The following is a 20,377-nucleotide window of genomic DNA, read 5'->3' as shown; positions in this document are numbered from 1 at the left end:
TATCTTAAAACGCTGCTCCAGATTTCCGGTCTTCAAGGGCAAGCCCTGGGCCAGAGCCTGGCTAGTCTGGTTGTGGCTGGCAGACAGCTGTGGCTGACACAAGCAGGGGTTCCTGACGCAGATAAGGCTGTGCTGCTAGATGCGCCCATATCCCCGGGACATGCTTTTGGGTCATCCGTGGAAGAGATCCTGTAGCAATCCCACCGAGGTTGCCGCGTTACTCCCTCTCCGTGCTCCTGTGTGGGGTAGGTCGAATCGCTGGCAAACCCCTCCAACTTGGACTGTCACCAGGACATTTCCGGTTCACATGGCTTCGCTGGGTGACCTGAGGCTCTGCCTACAGAGCATAGCCGCGGCAAGCAACCAGACACTCCCAAAAGGCAGAGGGAACACAGGACGTGGCCAGTCCACATGCCCTAAACTGACCCGCCACAACCTCAGCAGCCTCAACAGGGCCCCTGAAGGCTTGAGGTCTCAGACCCTCTTTTCGGTACAGTAGCTGCATTACTGTAGCGCTAGCATCTCGGACACCTGGGTGCTCGCCACCGTGCACAATAGATATGCACTTCAGTTCCGCTTGGGACCTTCTCCTTTTCAAGGAATCACGAGTACTTTCGTGACAGACCCTCTCCAGGCCTCGGAACTTCAAGCGAGCCATTCATCTCATAGACCCCACCTCCCACAGAGAGGGGTACTACTCTGGTGTCCAAAAAAATATGCTGGCTTTCACCCCATCCTAGACCTGAGGCTTCTCAAAGGGTTCTTAAAAGAAAGAAGGTTCCAGATGCTGACTCACCGTCACATTCTCCAGTCAGTCCGGCCGAGCAACTTTCACATTCCCATTCGTCCAGAGCACAGGAAGTATCTCCTCTTCGCCTTTCAGGGGAGCGTTTATGAGTTCGTTGTGCTGTCATTCGGCCCCTTAGCTCGTCGTACATTTTCAAATTGCGTAGACGCTATCCTGCCCCCCTTGCGGTTGCAGGGGATCAAACTATCTCAATGACTGGTTGATCTGTTCCCAGTTGCGAGAGGGAGCAGTGACCCACACGGCGGTCGTGACAGAGCATCTGGCGAGGCTGGGCCTCACCATCAACGATGCAAAAAGTATACTTACACCGGTGCAGTGCAACCCCAAATGGGATATTTGTTCTTTATTTTACTAGTCTTTGCAGTCACTAATACTGAATCACAACCAAATATTCCACTCCCAGTCATTCTGATTTTATTCTTTGAACATATAGCTTCTTATAATTTACCCTAAATAGTGTTATGGGATCTTTAATGTCTGCAAAGCAGGAAGAATGCCTTAGCTTTAATGTAGCACCTTAAAAAGCACAATGCGCACTAAATTAACCTATATACGAGAAATTATACAATTCATTACAGATATTATTAATACTCTAAAATCTAATGTTACAACACACTATTTCCTCTATAGACCAATGAGAACCTAACCACACTGTTTTCATGACCTATTGATTCTAGCAACATACTATTTGTACTCTTCTGCAAACCAACCTTAGCAAATATTAACTTGTTGGAATTAGCAAGCATGATAACAGAACAACAGGGAGACAATTTAAACTGAGCCATTGGTTCACTGCATGACCTTGTAAGAAAATCAGTACCAGTATTACTTCTAGGGTTTCTGACCAGTTGGTAAAGAGTTTGTGAGCTTATAGGGTTTTATGTGTACATGAAATAGTTTAAATTGTATTGAGGCTTAATGTGTTTTACATATGTTATTTACTTATATATGTATAATATGCAATCAGTCTAACATGATTTACTGCAAAAGCTGTATTTTTCAATTGCAAGCTTGATTTTAAATTATATTATTATTTTAAAATTCCCATCCAAAGTGTCATTTATATGGAGTAAATGATCTTTCCACTGAGGGCACCAATGATCATATCCTGACAGTGGTCAGAACTATTGAGCACTTGCATAATTCAATGTAATTGTAGGGTAAGCAAGTAGGAAACACCTGTGATAATTCTATCAATAGGACAGGGGCACTATGGAAAAGCCAGGATAATACCGATGTGATGTGACAAGTGTAAAATGTGTTTAAATTGATTAATTTGTTCTTGAGTGATAAATGACCATTAATCCACCTTTCCCTTGTCTGAAATCCAATATTGACTTTTATTTTTTCTCTATATCTGTCTTTACCTGCTTTCTTTTTAACTTGCTTTCAGCATGTCTGGGGAATACTAACTGCCTAGCACTGGCTGACTTCCTCATACTAATCAAATCATGTGATCAAGTGAGTGACCTTTCAACTCTAAAGAATGAGCAAGTCTGAGGCAGTTAATAAATGCAGCGACATCTGAAACGGCTTGCTCTGTAACTATTAACGCTTTTATTTCCTTCAGGAATATTAGTGAGGAAAATTGAACCCCAGTATGTGCTCTAGAATACGTTTGGTCTTCTTCTTGATATATCAGTAACTTGAAACTGATGCAGCCTTAGTCTTAGACATGTTGCATTTCTCTACTCTAATGCATTATGAGCATCAACAATTACTCAAAGCCTCCACTAGTGTTTTCTACTAGTATAACAACCTTGACTTGCATAAAGAAAGAAAAACATTGAGTGAAATAGCTTGCATCACTTGATAGTCAACAAGTACAGAGAAACATGATATGTAATTGACAAACCCAGGACTGGAAGACCCCCCAAAAAAACTGTCTAACAAGGATGAGCAATACTTGAAGATAATATCCTTAAGGAATAGAAAGAAGACAAGTGTTGAATTGACAGCAGAACTGGCAGAAGGCACAGATGTCCACCCATCAACAGTCCAAAACACCTTTAACCATTGTTCCATACAGGGCTCGATTAACCCCTAGGCTAATAAGGCCTTAGGTCCTCATATTTTGTAGGCCCTCTTTTAGGCCCTCCATTCCATATTGAAGTAAGAGCTGAGCGATGGTAGCAAGGCCATTTGAAATTTTTTGTCTCATTAGAAATTGCTTTGTACAAATTGAGATAGTAAACTACTCATTTAGTCTTCAGCCTTCACTAGTTTCTTTTGTTTTCACGATCGAGTTTGCTTGCTTCGTTGTATATAGTGTTATTTATTTACAATTTATTGTATATACATTTTACATTCTAAACATTTTATTTAACTGTATTTGTAATTATAATTTTGGAACCCTGTGGCCAGATAAATCGATTCTTCGGAAAGCAAGGTAAATGTCTATGTTTTTATTATGTTTATTTTAAGATTTTCAAATATTTATGTTAAAAGTTAACGATTACTATAATAAACCATTTAATAGTTTTCATTTTTATGATCTAAAAAAATAAAATCAACACGATTTTCTAACAACTAAATCACACAGCCCCCCTTATTCTGGGTCGAGTCTCCTCACCAGGGCTGATGTATTTGGGCTTTTTCCAGTAGCGCGGTTAAGGGATGCAATCATGGCATAAGCTGTCTAGGGACCACTCTCCAGTTTGACAAGAACAGTGAATTAAATTTCATGATAAATGCTGTTTGTTTGGTGCAAGGTGAAAAACGCAAATTTATGAAACAGTCGCATACATTTTTTTGGTAAAGTAAATTGTCTTGGAATGGCATCTTTATATATAGAAGCTGCTGTTGAAAGTCAGTTTCATTCACAACAGTAGATCTATCAGACTTACCAGTTAGTTTTATTGACTAATAATAATAATAATAATAATATAATAATAATAATAATAATAATAAAAACGTACTCAGAAACAAACAGTTTTATTTTGTATTAGACAAAGGCACTCCAGATGAGGTAGGTAATCATGTTTTTAGTTTCATGTGCAATGAACTGGTCTTCAATATTCTATAAGAGATAATATGAGTTTCATCTCCAATGCTTGCATTACCTACTTTGATGTTTTATTTTTCCATATCCTAATTACCCTTTATATAGTTGCAAGTTAAGCAACTTTACAGCCTATTATAGCTCTACAGTATAGGATCAGCTGGGTAGAGCAAGCTGTATGATAATATGATAACATTTATAATATTATGATAAAAAATAATCATGTTTTTGGCAGTAGCATCTGCTGAAACCTGTCTTTAACGCTGCAATTGTGTGTTTCCATTTGGACTGGATCACAATGAAAGTTGCACCTGCACGCATCTCAGGGAGTTCAAATGACAGGGTCCATTTTAAAGGAAGATTCCTGAATTAACCAGGAAGCAACTTGATGCCTTTTACAGAAAAATGGAAATACCTTGTAAAAGTGCCTTGTAAGAATTTGAATGAATGGGTGCACATTCGTAGAAATTCAAACGGCTATCAATAAGAATAATATCGGAAAATACACTAACCTCCAACAAACAGTGAGACAGCTAAGGAACAGGGGTGGGGGTGTCCATGTTACCCCTTGCTTACTAAGCATCTTGGTAACCCTAAATAGATTGTCCCAGTTTAACAAGAGGCTCATCCCAAGTTCAGTGGTGCCCCCGAATATTTATAAGAAATGCAGAGAGGGATAGTTATACTTCATTTTACTGACAAAATTATAGTGCAAAGGTGATTGCAAAAACTGGTACCACATGTTGGTGCATATATTGAACCTACGTGAACTGTAGGAACCGTCTGGAAACAGAGGATTTCTTCAACCATCTGGATCGACCTCAACATGTTTATGCCTATAGGGATTGACTGCTGGATCGATAACATCAGGTACACTCTTTCACACAGATAACAGAAGGGGCTTAATTACTTTTCAGGTGGGGTTTAAGCAAACTATATGCGTTAAATTTAAGTGCTTACTTCATTTTATCATGAACTAATTAAGTAAAACTTTTAAGAAAAGGTACAGGTGATGGCACAAGCTAAAACATTTGACGTATAAGTTTTACCTTATGGTTGAAGTTATGGATGAACAAATGATCCCAAAACAATCTCTTCTATATGAGTTCTCATCATATGCAGGAATGAAAAAGAGGCTGGTCCTGTTCTAAGGGGGTATTGATAACACAGTGATAATATTTTCATAGTTTGATATACAAAATGGTAAACAACACACTATTAATTTATTGTAGTGCCACTATGCTTGATCAGTACTGGTGTGCAGCCTACTTCATCAGGGCCACTGTACAATATTTGTTCCAAATCCATTGTGTTGTCACTGCTGGAAATACAAAGATCGTATTTATTTAAAAGGGTTACTTAAGGATTAATTATTACATTTTGGTGATATTTTACCCCTCAGTGAATTTATTTCAATCTTTTTATAAGAACATTTGAAAGGCAATTGTTTATTTTTATGCATTCTACAATGTCAGACAGCAGGTTCACAGTTTACTGACATACCGTAGATACAGAATGATAAGAACATTGTTAAACTCTGTAGCTCACAATGAATATTACTACTACTACTACTACTACTACTAATAATAATAATAATAATAATAATAATAATAACAATACTGTTTCACAATAACATACAACAGGACAACTCACAAAACATTCAATGCACCAGGGGTGGAAATCTGAGTTCCAGGATTTGGGAAAACGTACACTGTGGAATTTCTGGACACCAATACATTAACAGGTTTATGTCCTTCTATTGGGTTTAGCTGAGTTCTGTTTCACAGGTGTGTGTGATCACACAGGTTCTCTCCTATAATAAAAAATGAGCAGTGTCTGACCATGTTTAAAAGTTGAAAAGTTCTTTATTTAACCAGGTAGGACTAACAACGACCAAGAGGTCACAAATGGAGATTAGATAAAGGGGCATTCAGAACAGAAAATAGGAGGCATTTTTTTTATACAGAGAATTGTGGGAATCTGGAACCAACTCCCCAGTAATGTTGTTGAAGCTGAAACCCCAGGATCCTTCAAGAAGCTGCTTGATGAGATTCTGGGATCAATAAGCTACTAACAACCAAATGAGCAAGATGGGCCGAATGTTCTTATGTAGCAGATTTTTGTGAATTAGTCAGGACCCTTCCCAAAAAACTCTAAAATGTTTATTGCCTCTTTTTACGTGCCGACGAAAGCAGGGCATGTTGTCAAGCTACAGAGAAGAGAGCTCTGTTTGATTTCTGCTAGGCTTTGTGCATAATCTCCCCAGCCAAGACCGAGTTGGACTCTGCATGCGCTTGATTGCATGACTCTCACACAGGGAGCCACTGGGGATCCTAATGATAGGAAGGACTGAGATGGTGGTTGGTTCTGATGTGGTATATCACTGATCTATGCATTTCTCTTGCAGGGTATCTCCACACAATGGTGGAGCACTTGGTAAACGCAGGCAACGTCCGTAATGAAACGATTTGAGCAGCTCCCTCTGACTGGAGAATTGCTCCCAGTGAGTATGAACTAATAGGACAACACAGCAACCTGGAGTATGACAACATGGACACTGCTTTACAGGTTATTGAATAAGGGCAGTTTTTAGTACATTTACTTAGGTTTTTTTTTTTTTTTTTTTAAGGGGGTTGAGTGGGGTAATATGGGCAAAAGAAAAATCCCCAATACTTGTTTTAGTACTTTTTAAATGTTTATACCTTGGGGTTTGTATTGTAAAATTGCAACCAGAAAAATCAGCACCATCTACTATATTTTTTATAATTTATAGTTAGTTAAGAATAATTAAACTGTAAAGCTAATTTCATTGTGACATCACTTCCGACTGATATTAAGACATTTCAGATGTATCACATCAATATCAGGGTCTACTAAATATTAATCATAGCAGTTTTATATGATAGCCGACAAGCTCTGTGTAACTGGCTTGTGCTCCTAGATGAACAGGAGGAGTACTCTGGGAAGCTGAAAGCCCTGGTGGAGGAGATGTATGAGAGACCTGTCTACCTGCTTGGAAACAACATGGGCAGCAATTACATTCTATACTTCCTGAACCGACAGTCTCGGGACTGGAAGGATCTCTGAATCAAGGGCTTCATCTCACTGAGGGCTCCCTGGGTGGGGTCGTCAAACCGCTCAGGGTCCTTGCGTCTGGTGATTAATTAAAAAAACCCAAGACAGTTTGTTATAAGCTGCCTTTTTAAGTCCCCTGTTAAGCTCAATCCATAACCATCTATACTTCTCCTTTTAAGCTAGAAACTTTGAGGTGAACTGAATCAGTCCCAAAGGTTTTTAGTTCATGCTTAGCTTTTGCACCAATATCATTTTTTTTATTTTTACCTTTTTTTATTACAGTTGGAATGTGTAGAGGTCAATTGCACATATACTCTCTGTTCTCAGTTTAGCTGTCAGCAAAATATGCTCCAGATAGCAAGTAAACAAGGACCTAGTAAACAACACTCCAAAAAGGAATTTATGAGAGTTAGAGGGGGAGGTGAAACAATGACACAATTTCACAGAAAAACAGATAGTTAATCACAGAAACTATCAACAGTGTCCTGAACAAATAGGGTGGGAGGCTGGTCATGTATGATAGGGTATATAAGAAGTGAGTTAGGAATAGGTTAGTGAGCAGTGGTAGGGGATCCATTGGTTGCATTGTCCATCTGTGCCTCAGTTCTCCCAGAGAAAAAGATAATTGATCCCTATCTTTCTCTGTACTAGATAGCCGATGCATTTACAGTCTATGTAACTGCATAAAATAAACTGTGTGTGTTTTCTCTCTGTATACTGAAGTCCTGTAACCCACTGTGTTGGGATTTTAAAAAAGCGTTCATGTTTTACTAATAGACTGTAATATTTTTTTCCCCAGAAATTGCACAAATTATAAATTGAGATAATTGAATTAACAAAACACACAAAAAACAAAAGTGATCTGCTTTGGGCGGAGTTGTGAATCATGATTCCTTATAGTTTCTGTATTGCACATTTGTGGGGTTGAGTCCTGTGACTACCCTAGACAGCTGAGAACTCGATTCCCCAGCGGACTCTTTACCTGCTCTTCAGGCATGCAGCGAGCACATGTGTATTGGTCACAGTATGTTGTGAGGATGCAATAGTAAAAGTGCCCAGTAGAGGGCTCAGTTATCACACACTTACTAAAAACCAATACATTAAAACCAGACTAATCACATTGTTTAAAGGACTGAGCTACTAAAATAGGCTGAAAGAATTTAATCTATTTAGTTTAGAAGCCAAATTAGGGGTGAGCATGATTAAAGTCAAGGAGTTGACCTAGTTAACCCTAACCAGCTTTAAGTGCTGCACAGAAACCAGGACAGAAGACTCAATTGGAAATTAAGTGAAATTAAAAGAGTGGTGAGGGTATCAAATGGGTTAAAACAATAATGGCAGATTTCGAGAAAAATGATAATAGCCTAATATTGGAAGAACAGGAGCCAGAACCGCTTCTAAGGATTTCAAACACCATAAAACAGTTGGGGAAATGTAAGAAAGCAATTCAACTGACATTGAAAATTGCCATCATTCACCTAATCCTAGGGATAGCGACTGTGCTGTGACATGCTGTAAATGTTGGTAAAATAATGGGAAAACTGCATAATTATTGTACAAATTTACAGTGGTAAAAGTTAACATGGGTTATTTGAATGCTAGCCTCACAAGCGTAGTCCATGACAATTGCTCTTGTATATCAGAGCAGCTCTGTACTCTAATAGGAAGATTCAACGTGGGAGGGGTGTTACGTCACATCAAGCTTCCCAGAAGCACACATGATGTGTTTGGTATGGGACAGTTTCCAGCAATTTCCCCCAAGATTTAAACCAACTTGGTATTGCACAATTTGAACTGCACAAACATGGATAACCCAGCACAAGCAGCTCCGACTAGTTCTTCGTGAAAATTACGTTTACTTCACTTTATTTACTACATCATATGTCTGCTGGTTGTCCTGGATGTCAATTTTGGGTTTGTGTTGGTTGGTTACATTGCAAATTTGACTGTGGTTGTTAAAGTTTGGTTTCTTGTAGCTCTAGAGAGCAACCGCATTTAAATAGACGACGGGGCTCTATTTCACCCTGAACTAATTGTGAAATTACTGTGAGGTTATGCGCTTACTCGTTTCTGTCTACCCCCTTCTCCTCTTCTGTTCTGGGAGTCCCGTTAAAGAATGCACCGGCAGGCTCTGTCAGAAGCGACCGCCAGTCGTATTGAGTAAGTCTTCATTTTAAATGTTATTTTAAGTTGTTATTGTACAGGCTGATCGACTTCTAAAAATATGTTATCAACAATGTGTAGTCTGTACCGCACACTACCCGTTTAATACTTTGACTTTACAATGAGTGTTTGTTTACTATGATAATTTTCTATTTCTTTTGTAATAAGATATACGCCAAAGGCACGAAAATATTGTATACGTGTATTGTATAATTGGCATGTTGTTTATTATTGTTGTGTTGTAATTAACATGTTTGTCATTGTTGTAATATCCACAGCTTAATGTAATTAAACATGAGCCTATAACAATTGCATGTAACAATAGAATATTGTATAACAATAGAATCATTACGTAGACGGTCAATACTAAGAGGTCGAGAGTGTACAGGTCTAAGGTTAATAACGCACGGAAAACAAACGTATTTTTGTTTTAACACACACTTGTTTGGAGCAGGTTTTTTTTTTAAACAAACAAACAAAATGTGCTCTTTGACTTAAACTGTCTGGTGACTTGTGCACCCAGAGGTAATGGCAGAGAAGCAGCCCGGCTACAGGCTGTTAATCTCAGGTGACTGCATGTGCGGAATGCGACTGTCACGTGAAGAGCTGTTGTCAGGACGATGTATAAACTATAGGTGTCGATTGTACAAACGTAATTAATGTCATGCTTTGCTGCAGTGCAGGCTGGGAATTTGGGAAGTGGGCCGGGAGATCTGTTTTGATGATGTTTATTTTTAAATGCTGTCTTCCGGGAACTCTCCAGAAATTAAATGCAGATCATTGCATTTACCGTATTTGAGCACAAAAGCATATCAAACGTCTAAGGACCCAGTAAGGCAATGTACCATTTTAAAAATAACCTGGACCCACTCCACTTAAAGGTGTAAAGTTAAGGGATAAGCTCTGGAAGTGGGAACCTTTTTCGATGTGCGAAGAAATTGAGTACTGATATAACATAATGGATTATATGCTAACTACACCGATATACCCTGTATTCAAATACAAGTAAGGAAACTGCTGCAGGCTGCCTCCGGCTGATGCTACAGTGGCTTGTGAAAGTATTGACCCCCCTTGGCATTTTTCCTATTTTGTTGCCTTACAATCTGTGTTGCTTTAGCCGTATGCTTAGGGTCATTGTCCAGCTGGAGGGTGAACCTCCGTCCCAGTCTCAAATCTCTGGAAGACTGAAACAGGTTTCCCTCAAGAATTTTCCTGTATTTAGCGCCATCCATTATTCCTTCAATTCTGACCAGTTTCCCAGTCCCTGCAGATGAAAAACATCCCCACAGCATGATGCTGCCACCACCATGCTTCACTGTGGGGATGGTGTTCTCGGGGGGGATGAGAGGTGTTGGGTTTGCGCCAGACATAGTGTTTTCCTTGATGGCCAAAAAGCTCAATTTGAGTCTCATCTGACCAGAGTACCTTCTTCCATATGTTTGGGGAGTCTCCCACATGCCTTTTGGCGAACACCAAACGTGTTTGCTTATTTTTTTCTTTAAGCAATGGCTTTTTTCTGGCCACTCTTCCGTAAAGCCCAGCTCTGTGGAGTGTACGGCTTAAAGTGGTCCTATGGACAGATACTCCAATCTCCGCTGTGGAGCTTTGCAGCTCCTTCAGGGTTATCTTTGGTCTCTTTGTTGCCTCTCTGATTAATGCCCTCCTTGCCTGCTCTGTGAGTTTCGGTGGGTGGCCCTCTCTTGCCAGGTTTGTTGTTGTGCCGTATTCTTTCCATTTTTTAATAATGGCTTTCATGGTGCTCCTTGGGATGTTCAAAGTTTCTGATATTTTTTTTTATAACCCAACCCTGACCTGTTTGGAGAGCTCCTTGGTGGTGCCCCTTGCTTAGTGGTGTTGCAGACTCTGGGGCCTTTCAGAACAGGTGTATATATACTGAGATCATGTGACAGATCATGTGACACTTAGATTGCACACAGGTGGACTTTATTTAACTAATTATGTGACTTCTGAAGGTAATTGGTTGGACCAGATCTTATTTAGAGGCTTAATAGGAAAGGGGGTGAATGCATATGCACACACCACTTTTCTGTTATTTATTTTTTAGAATTTTTTTAAACAAGTTATTTTTTTCATTTCACTTCACCAATTTGGACTATTTTGTGTATGTCCATTTGAAACTTTAAGTTTCTTTAAGTTGTTAAAATTGATAAATTAAGGTCCAAATCCGTTGTTTATCCTTTTTTACGGTTCCCCCCACTTATGAAAACGTTCGGTGACATAAGTAGGGGTATTGGTCAGTACGGAGCTCCCTAGGGATGTGCCACACGATAGAAGTCTACGGGTCGAGAGTTCACACTACCTAGGAGAGGACGAATGGATCCCCTCTAAAGCTTACAAAACATCTCTTCGTGTTACGATTATCCTAGATTGGTCAGTTTTTAAATATTATATATATATATAACAAAAATATATATATATATATATATATATATATATATATATATATATATATATATATATATATATATATATATATGCTAGCATGATTGTTGTACTCAAGTTGTTTGTTCAAATGGAGGATATTGCACCCAGATATTGCATGTAACATGTTGTGTGGTAACCACGCTTGCAGAAAAGTCTTGCTGTTTAGCACAGTGATCATGGTTTTGCTTGCGGTGTGCACAGTCACAGGTTCACACCCAGCCTCTGCTCTGTAACACATGCTCAATGCAACAGGAGAACAGGAACTTGAATGGTTTGGCTTTTTATGTACTTGCCCACTAGTTCCTTTATATAAAACCTGTTGGAAAGAATTGCAATGAAAGTAAATACCTGCATAATAAACGCCTGTACAGTTAGCAGGTTTGTTTGAGCCTGGCTGTGCTGTTATGGCCGTTAATGTATTTTATTGCCAGACTTGGACGGCAATCTACATCAAAGCATGCCCACGCTAGGCTTGGTGGGCAGACTCAATGCACAAAATCCAGCCATAGTGTGGTACTGTCAAAATAAATAAAATGAGTTGTGCTCATATTAAATACGAAAAAGTAATGCATTACGAATATTTTTCGCATCATCTCAATTTAAAATCACCGGTTCAAATCCCGTGTGACCCTGAGCAAGTCATTTTACCTCCTTGTGTTCCATCTTTCAGGTGCGACGTTGTTGTAAGTGACTCTGCAGCTGATGCATAGTTCACACATCCTAGTCTCTGTAAGTCGCTTGGATAACGGCGCCTGCTAAATAAACTTATAGTAATAATAAAAATAAGAAGAAGAAAGACATCAGTAAGAAATAAAACAAGTGGTATTCCTTCATCCACTGGGGACAGAGTGTTGGAAGGGGAGAATATAACTAATCTAACTGATGGACAGACATTTTTTGCATCTGTGATGTCCATAGATATCCTGTAATGGCACGTTTTTTGTGCATCTCATTCATTAACATTGCCAGTGCCTGGTTTGGAAGTTCCTGACTTGTGTCCGCTCTGTCTCGCAGTCCCGGGTGACCTGGGAAACCAGCTGGAAGCCAAATTGGACAAGCCCAGTGTGGTGCACTACATGTGCTCCAAGAAGACTGAGGACTACTTCACCCTCTGGCTGAATCTGGAGCTACTCATCCCACTCGTCATTGACTGCTGGATTGATAACATCCGGTAATCAGAGACTTTATTAAACGTGTTAGTTTTATTAATTTAAACCTACTTGTATCAACACTACAAAACTCAGATTTTTTTTGTGTGTAATATGGTTGGGGTGGAGCGAGGGGGAAATGTATGTTGCTGACGAAACCACAGATGGCTAGCAGGATTTGAGCAATATCACAACCAGTTCATAAACCGGATAACGCCTAACTAATTTAAGTCAGTTATTAGAAATTGTCTGACTCTTATTAACATGTAATTTGTGTGTTATTGTGAATGTATCTGCATTGTTTCTGGGTTTGTTTTGTGGCGGTGGATTCATGTCATTGAATAGGAATATGCTGTGATGATAAACTAATGATAAAAAAAAAAAAAGAGAGGTTTGGTAATCCACAGTGAGACTCTAAATAGATTGCTGTGTGTCACGGGGCTGTCATGTGAGTTTCTGTTATCAAAACCCCATGTGTCTGTATTGAAATTATATACAGTCTGTTCCAAGAAACGTTTGCATAACTGTTTCCTTCCATTTTTCTTGTATGGTCTGAACTCTATATATACAATATAACCCTGATCTGATCCCTCTGAGTTGGGAGGGCAGGGTAAAATAAACTTAAGTCCTGCAAACGCTATTCAGTTCCTCCTTGGTCAGTCCTGTGTTTTTAAAAGAAGTAAAACGCAGTGTTCATTTTACAAAACTGCAGCCAAACAACTAAGTTTGATATATTTCAAGTCATTTTAAAGAGTAAGTAGCAGGGTTCTGAAAAAAATAGTATATGTCCCCACGTTTTGCTACAGCTGTTTAAATAACGTACCGTACCTGTAACTTCTTTTCATTGTTAAAGTTTTACACTTTTAAATTCTGTTTTCAAAGCGTTTTTCAAAATGTATGCTCTAGTGCACTGGGATTTGAGATCTGTCCTCAATCACTGCAGGAAGCAATTAAAAAAAAAAAAAAAAAAAAAACCATTTTATAAGTGATCTGGCTTTTCTGTTCCATACCACATCATGGAACGTTATGCTGTGTTACCAGTTTATCAATGTGGGCAATAAAAGCACAATGTAGCTCACTGTAGTTCAACTAGTGATTTTCAAATGAAGAATAAGTGTGTTTTATAGTTGAATTAATACATACTCTCTAACTCATTTAATTTGTCTTTTAAGAAAATATTCCTTCCTTAAATCGTAATTTGATCTTATTATGCAGCGTAAAAGTAACCCATCAGGACCATCGCATATATCGTGATGCACATCATATAGCAGCCTGCATATCGTGATACGTATCGTGACATTAGGATATCGTCACTGTCATACAACTTATATCGGTCTAGTAGTGCATCGCATGACATCTTATGACTGCATACATTTACAGTTTTCAAGTTTGTTGGCCAGTACATAATGGCACATAATCAGACACCAGTTGAGTGCAGTGTGTTGTGTTGTTTTGTTGTCCCTTTCCCCATTCAGGCTGGTGTATAACCACACCAGCAAGACAACAGAGTCCCCTCCAGGAGTGGATGTGAGGGTGCCGGGTTTCGGACAGACCTTCCCCCTCGAGTACCTTGACCCCAGCAAACGCAGCATGGGTAAGGAAAGGGCACTCTGGCCAACTTCAATCTGCTGCTGTGTTTGTAGGTTATGTATCTTTGTTCTGTTTTGTAGGCTTTGATCTGGTGTTCATTATCTCAGCATTACAGTGTTACATTTTTATTTTTGCGGTGTTATATTTTAATTTAGGAATGCTGGTCATTACATGGTGAGGTTGAGTAGTGTAGGGCCTGCCCTAGCCTGTAATTCGGACGAAAGTGAGGTTGATTGCTGACATCCAGGCCCATAGACGTGCCCTTTAAATCCCATACCAGCTTAAAGGCTTTTCTGTTCTTTAAAAGCAAATTATTTCATGTTTGTTTCACTAATTAAAATAATTGTATTATCTTCACAGTTCCTCCTTAAATAAATCACTTTTACATCTGTTGTCATTAATATATTGAACACTTCATTTAATATTGTATGGGGAAATCTATAACTTAAAACAGTAATATAAAAAAGCAATACTGTATATAAAAACAACTGTATGCACCTGTATACAACAATGTGTGTCATGGTTTTTACACAAGAGGGATTAAATGTACTTTAATAAACATAGTTAATGACATGCACCATTACAGTAGATGTTTTGAGGGGATTGATTTTTGCCCTTGGAATGCGTAGCTTCCATCAGATATTATAGCAGGGTTCTTGTAAAGACATGAACTCGGGTTAATCTAGTCTTGTGACAATGGAAAAATATGGACAAGCTAGTGACAAACAGAAGATAGGTGGATAGGTGTAGCAGTTTGTCAGTAAACCTGCTTGTTACCAGAGGCCAAAGGCTGGAATGACTTTTATGGGACAATCTATTTATACAGTGATGACCTCTTATAACCCTGTGCTGGGGGTGTTTCTGAGCCCTCCCATCAAGTGCGCACAAACCAAACCACCCATACATGTTATTTGGCTGGCTTCACAGAGCCTGATTTGGACTAATCATGAATTACCTAATGACATAATCCAAGATAACTGTGTGTGTGAAACCAGTCAAATGCCTCTTGCACACAGACAGGCATACAGACAGAGACCTGCCTTTAAATCTTTCAGGACCCATGTAGCTTTACAGAATGATGGGAGTACACACGTTTGTTTAACTTGTATATTATCTTTCCTAGAACTCTGTACAGGTCAGCAGTTTTGAAAGAGGTAAAAATGATGAAAGCAGAAGTTTCAGAGGAACACTAAGATACTCAAATACACTAACACAGATCGAGGTGAATTCTGATTGAACATTTTGAAGTTGTGGATACAAAATAAACCCAAAAACGGAATCACTTAAAAAAATTAAATAGAAAAAAAGAACCTTTACCTAACCCTGTGAAACTAGGTCCCTTCTGTCTTGCAGGAATCTATTTCTACATGCTGGTGCAGGCCATGGTACTTTGGGGGTACAGTCGGGATGATGACGTACGGGGGGCTCCCTACGACTGGCGCAAAGCCCCGAGTGAGTGCAAACCCTAAAACTCACAGAAACTCTTGGAGTGAGATAGTCTACTGGCCTCATCTCTGGGGCCCAGGGTTCAAATCTAGTTTAAGTAAAAAAATCAGCTTAGACTACTGATGGTCAAAGTGGTGTTACTTCATTCAATCCTGCGCAGATTTCAGTAGTGGTTACTCTACAGAGATGGAGTTTATTTAAATCTGTATCCATAAAGCCCACGACCGTTGGTTGAGAGGATTCTTATTGAAACAAGGGAGTGAATTTCTTCATCAGTAAGCAGTAATCTTAGAACAGGAGTTGTTAATTAGTGCCATCTTTGTTAGGTCTTGAAGGACCCAAGTGTCTCTGCCTCAATAACATGACTAGGTAGCCCATTCCATACCCTCAACACTCTTTGTATAAAGAACTGTCTCTTTTCCTGTCTCCACTTAATTTCCAACTATGTTCTCTGGTCCTGGTTTCTATGCTGCTTGTAAAGTAATGGTTTGGGTTAACTGTGTCATGAATGGCTGATTTCCATAGAAAACAGTGGGAGAGCAGTGTCCCCTTAAATAGTTATTTACATTCATGAGGATGACATAATAACACAAGACAATACCTTATTTATGAGTGAAAATAACTGGTACTGGTAAAGGGTTCAATATAGCATAAATATATCACAGTTCATTATGAAGACAAAACATATTATAAGGTGTGTTTTGTTTCATTGATTATTTAACTGAAGCATACATTTCCATTCTTGGCAATGGGGACTTATTTACTGCTTGGAAGCAGAGTGAGCAGCTGTGATGTCACAGTGAGGTTTCCCATATAGTGTTGGGGGCTGAACTGTCAAGTTTTCAGTTAATCCTCTTTTAATACTTGCTGTGTATCCACAATTGACTTTGTGTTTTATGCAGTAGCGATTTTAAATCATATTCTTCTGTTGGCAGATGAGAACCGTGACTATTTTGTAGCGCTGAAGAAGATGATTGAGGTTATGGCAGAGAAATTTGGGAGTCCAGTGGTCCTTATCGCTCACAGCATGGGCAACATGTACACTCTCTACTTTCTCAACCAGCAGACGCAGGAGTGGAAGGATCGCTATGTCAAGGCCTATGTGGCCCTTGGACCACCCTGGGGAGGAGTGGCCAAAACCCTGCATGTACTGGCCACAGGTACGACTCTCCCAGGCGTATACTCTTAAGCACCTTCATTTGAAGACTTAATAACAAAAACATTTCCTTACATTAGCTAAAAATTTAAATAATCTGTTCCATATTGCTTCACTGTTGACCTTTTGGTATTCCAGACTAAAGATGATGGGCAGTCTGTTGCCTTAAACTTCCACAAAAGCATTGAGTTCATGATTACCCTGGTCCTCCTTGTGAACAGTAACAGCAGATTTATTTTCCTGTTGTCCACCTGCAGGAGACAACAACCGGATCCCCGTAATCAGCAATCTGAAGATTCGCGACCAGCAGCGCTCGGCCGTCTCTACCAACTGGCTATTGCCCTACAACAACACCTGGCCTGCGGACCAGGTCTTTGTGATCACTCCCAAGGGCAACTACACCCTCCGTGACTACCAGCAGTTCTACAACGACATCAATTTCCAGGATGGCTGGCTGATGCGCCAGAACACAGAGCCGCTGGTGTACAGCCTCGAGGCCCCTAGGGTGGCCGTACACTGCCTGTATGGGAGTGGGGTTGACACTCCTGAATCATTCGTCTACTCTGCATTTCCTGACAAGGAACCCAAGGTCCAGTTTGGGGATGGGGATGGCACAGTTAACCTGGTGAGTGCCATACAGTGCAGGCGCTGGATTGAGCAGCAGAAACAGCCAGTCCAACTCAAGGAGCTGAGGGGCAATGAGCACATTGCAATGCTTTCTAATTTAACTACCATCAGCTATGTCGAACAAGTGCTGTTTACACCTTAAGCAATAAACTGAGAAGGTCCTCTTTGAACTCGATGTGTTATCACCTACGTCGGGCAGATTCCAAAGAAATCCAATTGTTTGCATCAAGAAGGCCCTGTTGGCATGCAGAATGTTACACTTCACCTGAAATGGTTCTTGCTGTTCTCAAAATGGGACCGCTTTGAAACCCCATTAAAATTGAAGTTGGTCCTATTTTGAATCCCAAGACGATGGATTACATCCCACAGCTTTTGTTTTAACCTGGTTCACCATGGCTTGTCAACCTCCTCACAGTCACACCACCCTGCCGAAACTTACAATACGCTACGAAACAGTGTGTGCCTCTCTAAGTCAAACCTTTCCATTCCATAAAGTGTATAGCAATGTAATGAATTTGTTTTAATTGCAAAAAACTGCCATTTATTTTTAGTTATTTTTAATAATTGTGTCCAATTATATTTTTTTTTTTTTTTTTTTTTTTTTTTTTTTTTTTTAATACAACAGATACCACCTCACTAAATTTCCATATCTCTTAACTCATCATTGCGTCAACCCAAAAATGAATATCAATTCAAAACAATGTAACAGAGGTCCACACTCAAGGAAAAACTAATTCAATTAAAAAAAAAAAAAAAAATCATTATTTATTCTTCATTTCACAGCTTCATCTTATGAAGAGCAAACAGATTAAAGTTCTAATCCACAAGAAAAATCACAAACATGTTTCAGCCAAAAAGCCTTCATCAGTGTGTTTTACAATGATAAAATTGTAAATTGTTGTTCCAATTTGGAATGCTCATTGCAAATGTTGTACATCATCACCGAGACCCCCCCCCCTTTTAAGTAGGTGGAGCACTTTATCTAAAAAAAGAAAAAAAAATTCCCTCTTATCGGAACTAGCTTAATAGCTACAGGACTTGAAGGATGCTGACATCATTCTTACATGGCCACATGACCCAATCCGATGGGTCGTATTCAGAGACGGCAGTTTCAATAAATGCTTTCATAATTTTAACTGATTTTATGTATTTAATGAAAGTGCAGTCTTTTTTTCTATTTAGTAAAATCTTTAAAAAAAATAATTAAAAAAATATTGCTAAAGCAGATGCTAATATCTATGCATCCACATGGAGTAGAGAGGGCTTCGCCAGATGTTCTAGAAACTGTTTTCCTATATAAATCAATTGTCTTGACAGAGAAGTTTGTAAAGAAGTATGTATATACAGTATAATGCAATACCAGTAGCACAGCCAGACAGCAGAATAGAAGGACTTGATTAAACAGTTGTTGGAATCTCAGGTACATTATTTACTGACTGTGAAAAGGGAGGATTTGTAGGTTTTGGGCTTCTGCCTCACCATCCAAGATTAAACAAAGTACCGCCATTGAGATGCTACTGCAATATTTGAGACTACTGGAATGCTAAGAGGGGATGTGTTCACATGCTCTTTTTTATTTTAATATATGGTTATTTTTCAAAGATATTGCTGTTATTTTCAGAGTTCCAGTGGCTGATTCCTTATTAGGTTTTAAAGTAAAATTGTTAGCAGAAAATACTGTGTCTTGCTTCCAGTAATTGTGATGTATAGATCTTGTGTCACAATTTATTATAATATATAAGTGTAAATTATTAGAACATCTGGAGCTTTATTTTTGTTAAATCAAAACATTACCTTTTTGGGTTATACTAAATGAAAGAGCCCAGATATATTATTTCACTTAAGTGCTAAAATTATTTTGAAAATGTTTACTGTGGGTTGAACTAGTTATCTGTGTCAAATACCCTTGTATGAAGATTAATTAATCCTTAGCCTTTACAAATTCCCAGGGGAACTAATGGTAAGCTAATTGTCTGTTCTTACACTTTGACAATGTGTTCATTTTAAGTGTATTAAATAGTGTGAATAGCTTGCTGCAAATCCCACAGCACTGTATGAATTCCTGCATGTAATAACTCACTCAGAACCTCAGCCTTATTTTTTTTTAAAGGAATGCAGGAATTCTTCAGCTTAATGATCACTCTAATGGGCTGTGGGTGAATACTCTGATTTATAGCACTTTATGAAAACTTAAAGTGGCAGTCCTCCTTTTTATTAGGCTGTTTTAACTTGCCTTGTAACAAAAGCAACTTATTTTTATAGTTATCACTTTATATTTCAGTTTCAGTTTCAGACATTACAACTGGGAGACTTTTGAAAACTCTGTGGTCTTAGCAGTTTGTATACCTCTGTATTTAGAGGAACACTTGCTGTACAATTTATCCATTTACCGCATGGCTTCTCAAACACAGTCCTGGGGACCCCCTGTGGCAGCTGGTTTTCATTCCAGCAGAGCTCTGAATTACCTAACTAGACCCTTAATTGAACTGATAATTTGCTTAAACAGACCTTTACCTGTTTTCAGCTCTTGAACAGTTGCATATTTCAAGTTAGCTGTAACATTTTATAAGTAACTTGAACTGCAATTGTTTAAGAGATGAAAACAAGTAAAAATGTCTAATTAAGCAAATTATCAGTTCAATTAAGTCTAGTTAAGTAATTAAGAGCTGGGTTGAAATGAAAACCAGCAGCCACAGTGGGTCCTTAGGACCGAGTTTGAGAAGCCCTGATTTACCGTACTTTCCTCTTCTGGTTTTTGCACAAAGAGTTTTACATCTTCATGTGCCTCTGTGCCTAATTTCTAAAAAAAATAAGTAAGTGCCAACAGTGGAATCCAGGTCATGCTCTCTGATATCAAATCCTGTGCATAAATTAAAACAACCAATCCGCTCCGCAACAGAATAAGACCAAATATTATA

General features: G+C 38.9%; 1 protein-coding gene across 2 annotated transcripts; it reads left to right on the top strand.

The window, feature by feature from the left end:
* Positions 1-8,650: 8,650 nt before the first annotated feature.
* On the top strand, positions 8,651-18,758 carry LOC121296299 (phospholipase A2 group XV-like). 2 transcript variants are annotated; one of them, XM_041221685.1, is made up of 7 exons: positions 8,651-8,798; positions 9,000-9,044; positions 12,507-12,663; positions 14,116-14,234; positions 15,584-15,682; positions 16,612-16,836; positions 17,090-18,758. In XM_041221685.1, exons 1-7 carry the CDS (start codon positions 8,786-8,788, stop codon positions 17,599-17,601), a joined length of 1,170 nt encoding a protein of 389 aa, XP_041077619.1. In that variant the 5' UTR covers positions 8,651-8,785; the 3' UTR covers positions 17,602-18,758. The 2 variants fall into 2 exon arrangements, with proteins under 2 accessions (XP_041077619.1, XP_041077617.1); XM_041221683.1 differs by having other exon boundaries at positions 8,651-9,044.
* The last annotated feature ends 1,619 nt before the right edge of the window (positions 18,759-20,377 follow it).

Source organism: Polyodon spathula, chromosome 21 (assembly GCF_017654505.1).
Source record: "Polyodon spathula isolate WHYD16114869_AA chromosome 21, ASM1765450v1, whole genome shotgun sequence".
Taxonomy (NCBI): domain Eukaryota; kingdom Metazoa; phylum Chordata; class Actinopteri; order Acipenseriformes; family Polyodontidae; genus Polyodon; species Polyodon spathula.
The sequence above is the reverse complement of the archived record's forward strand: the minus strand, read 5'-3'. Positions and strand labels throughout refer to the sequence as shown.

What these genes read in the sequence shown, in the direction of transcription:
- LOC121296299 (XM_041221683.1), top strand. Translation starts at nt 8,939, where the DNA reads ATGCGCTTACTCGTTTCTGTCTACCCCCTTCTCCTCTTCTGTTCTGGG. An exon ending in GCGACCGCCAGTCGTATTGA is followed by an intron (nt 9,045 to 12,506) that starts GTAAGTCTTCAT and finishes TCTGTCTCGCAG; the next exon opens with TCCCGGGTGACCTGGGAAAC. An exon ending in TGCTGGATTGATAACATCCG is followed by an intron (nt 12,664 to 14,115) that starts GTAATCAGAGAC and finishes TTCCCCATTCAG; the next exon opens with GCTGGTGTATAACCACACCA.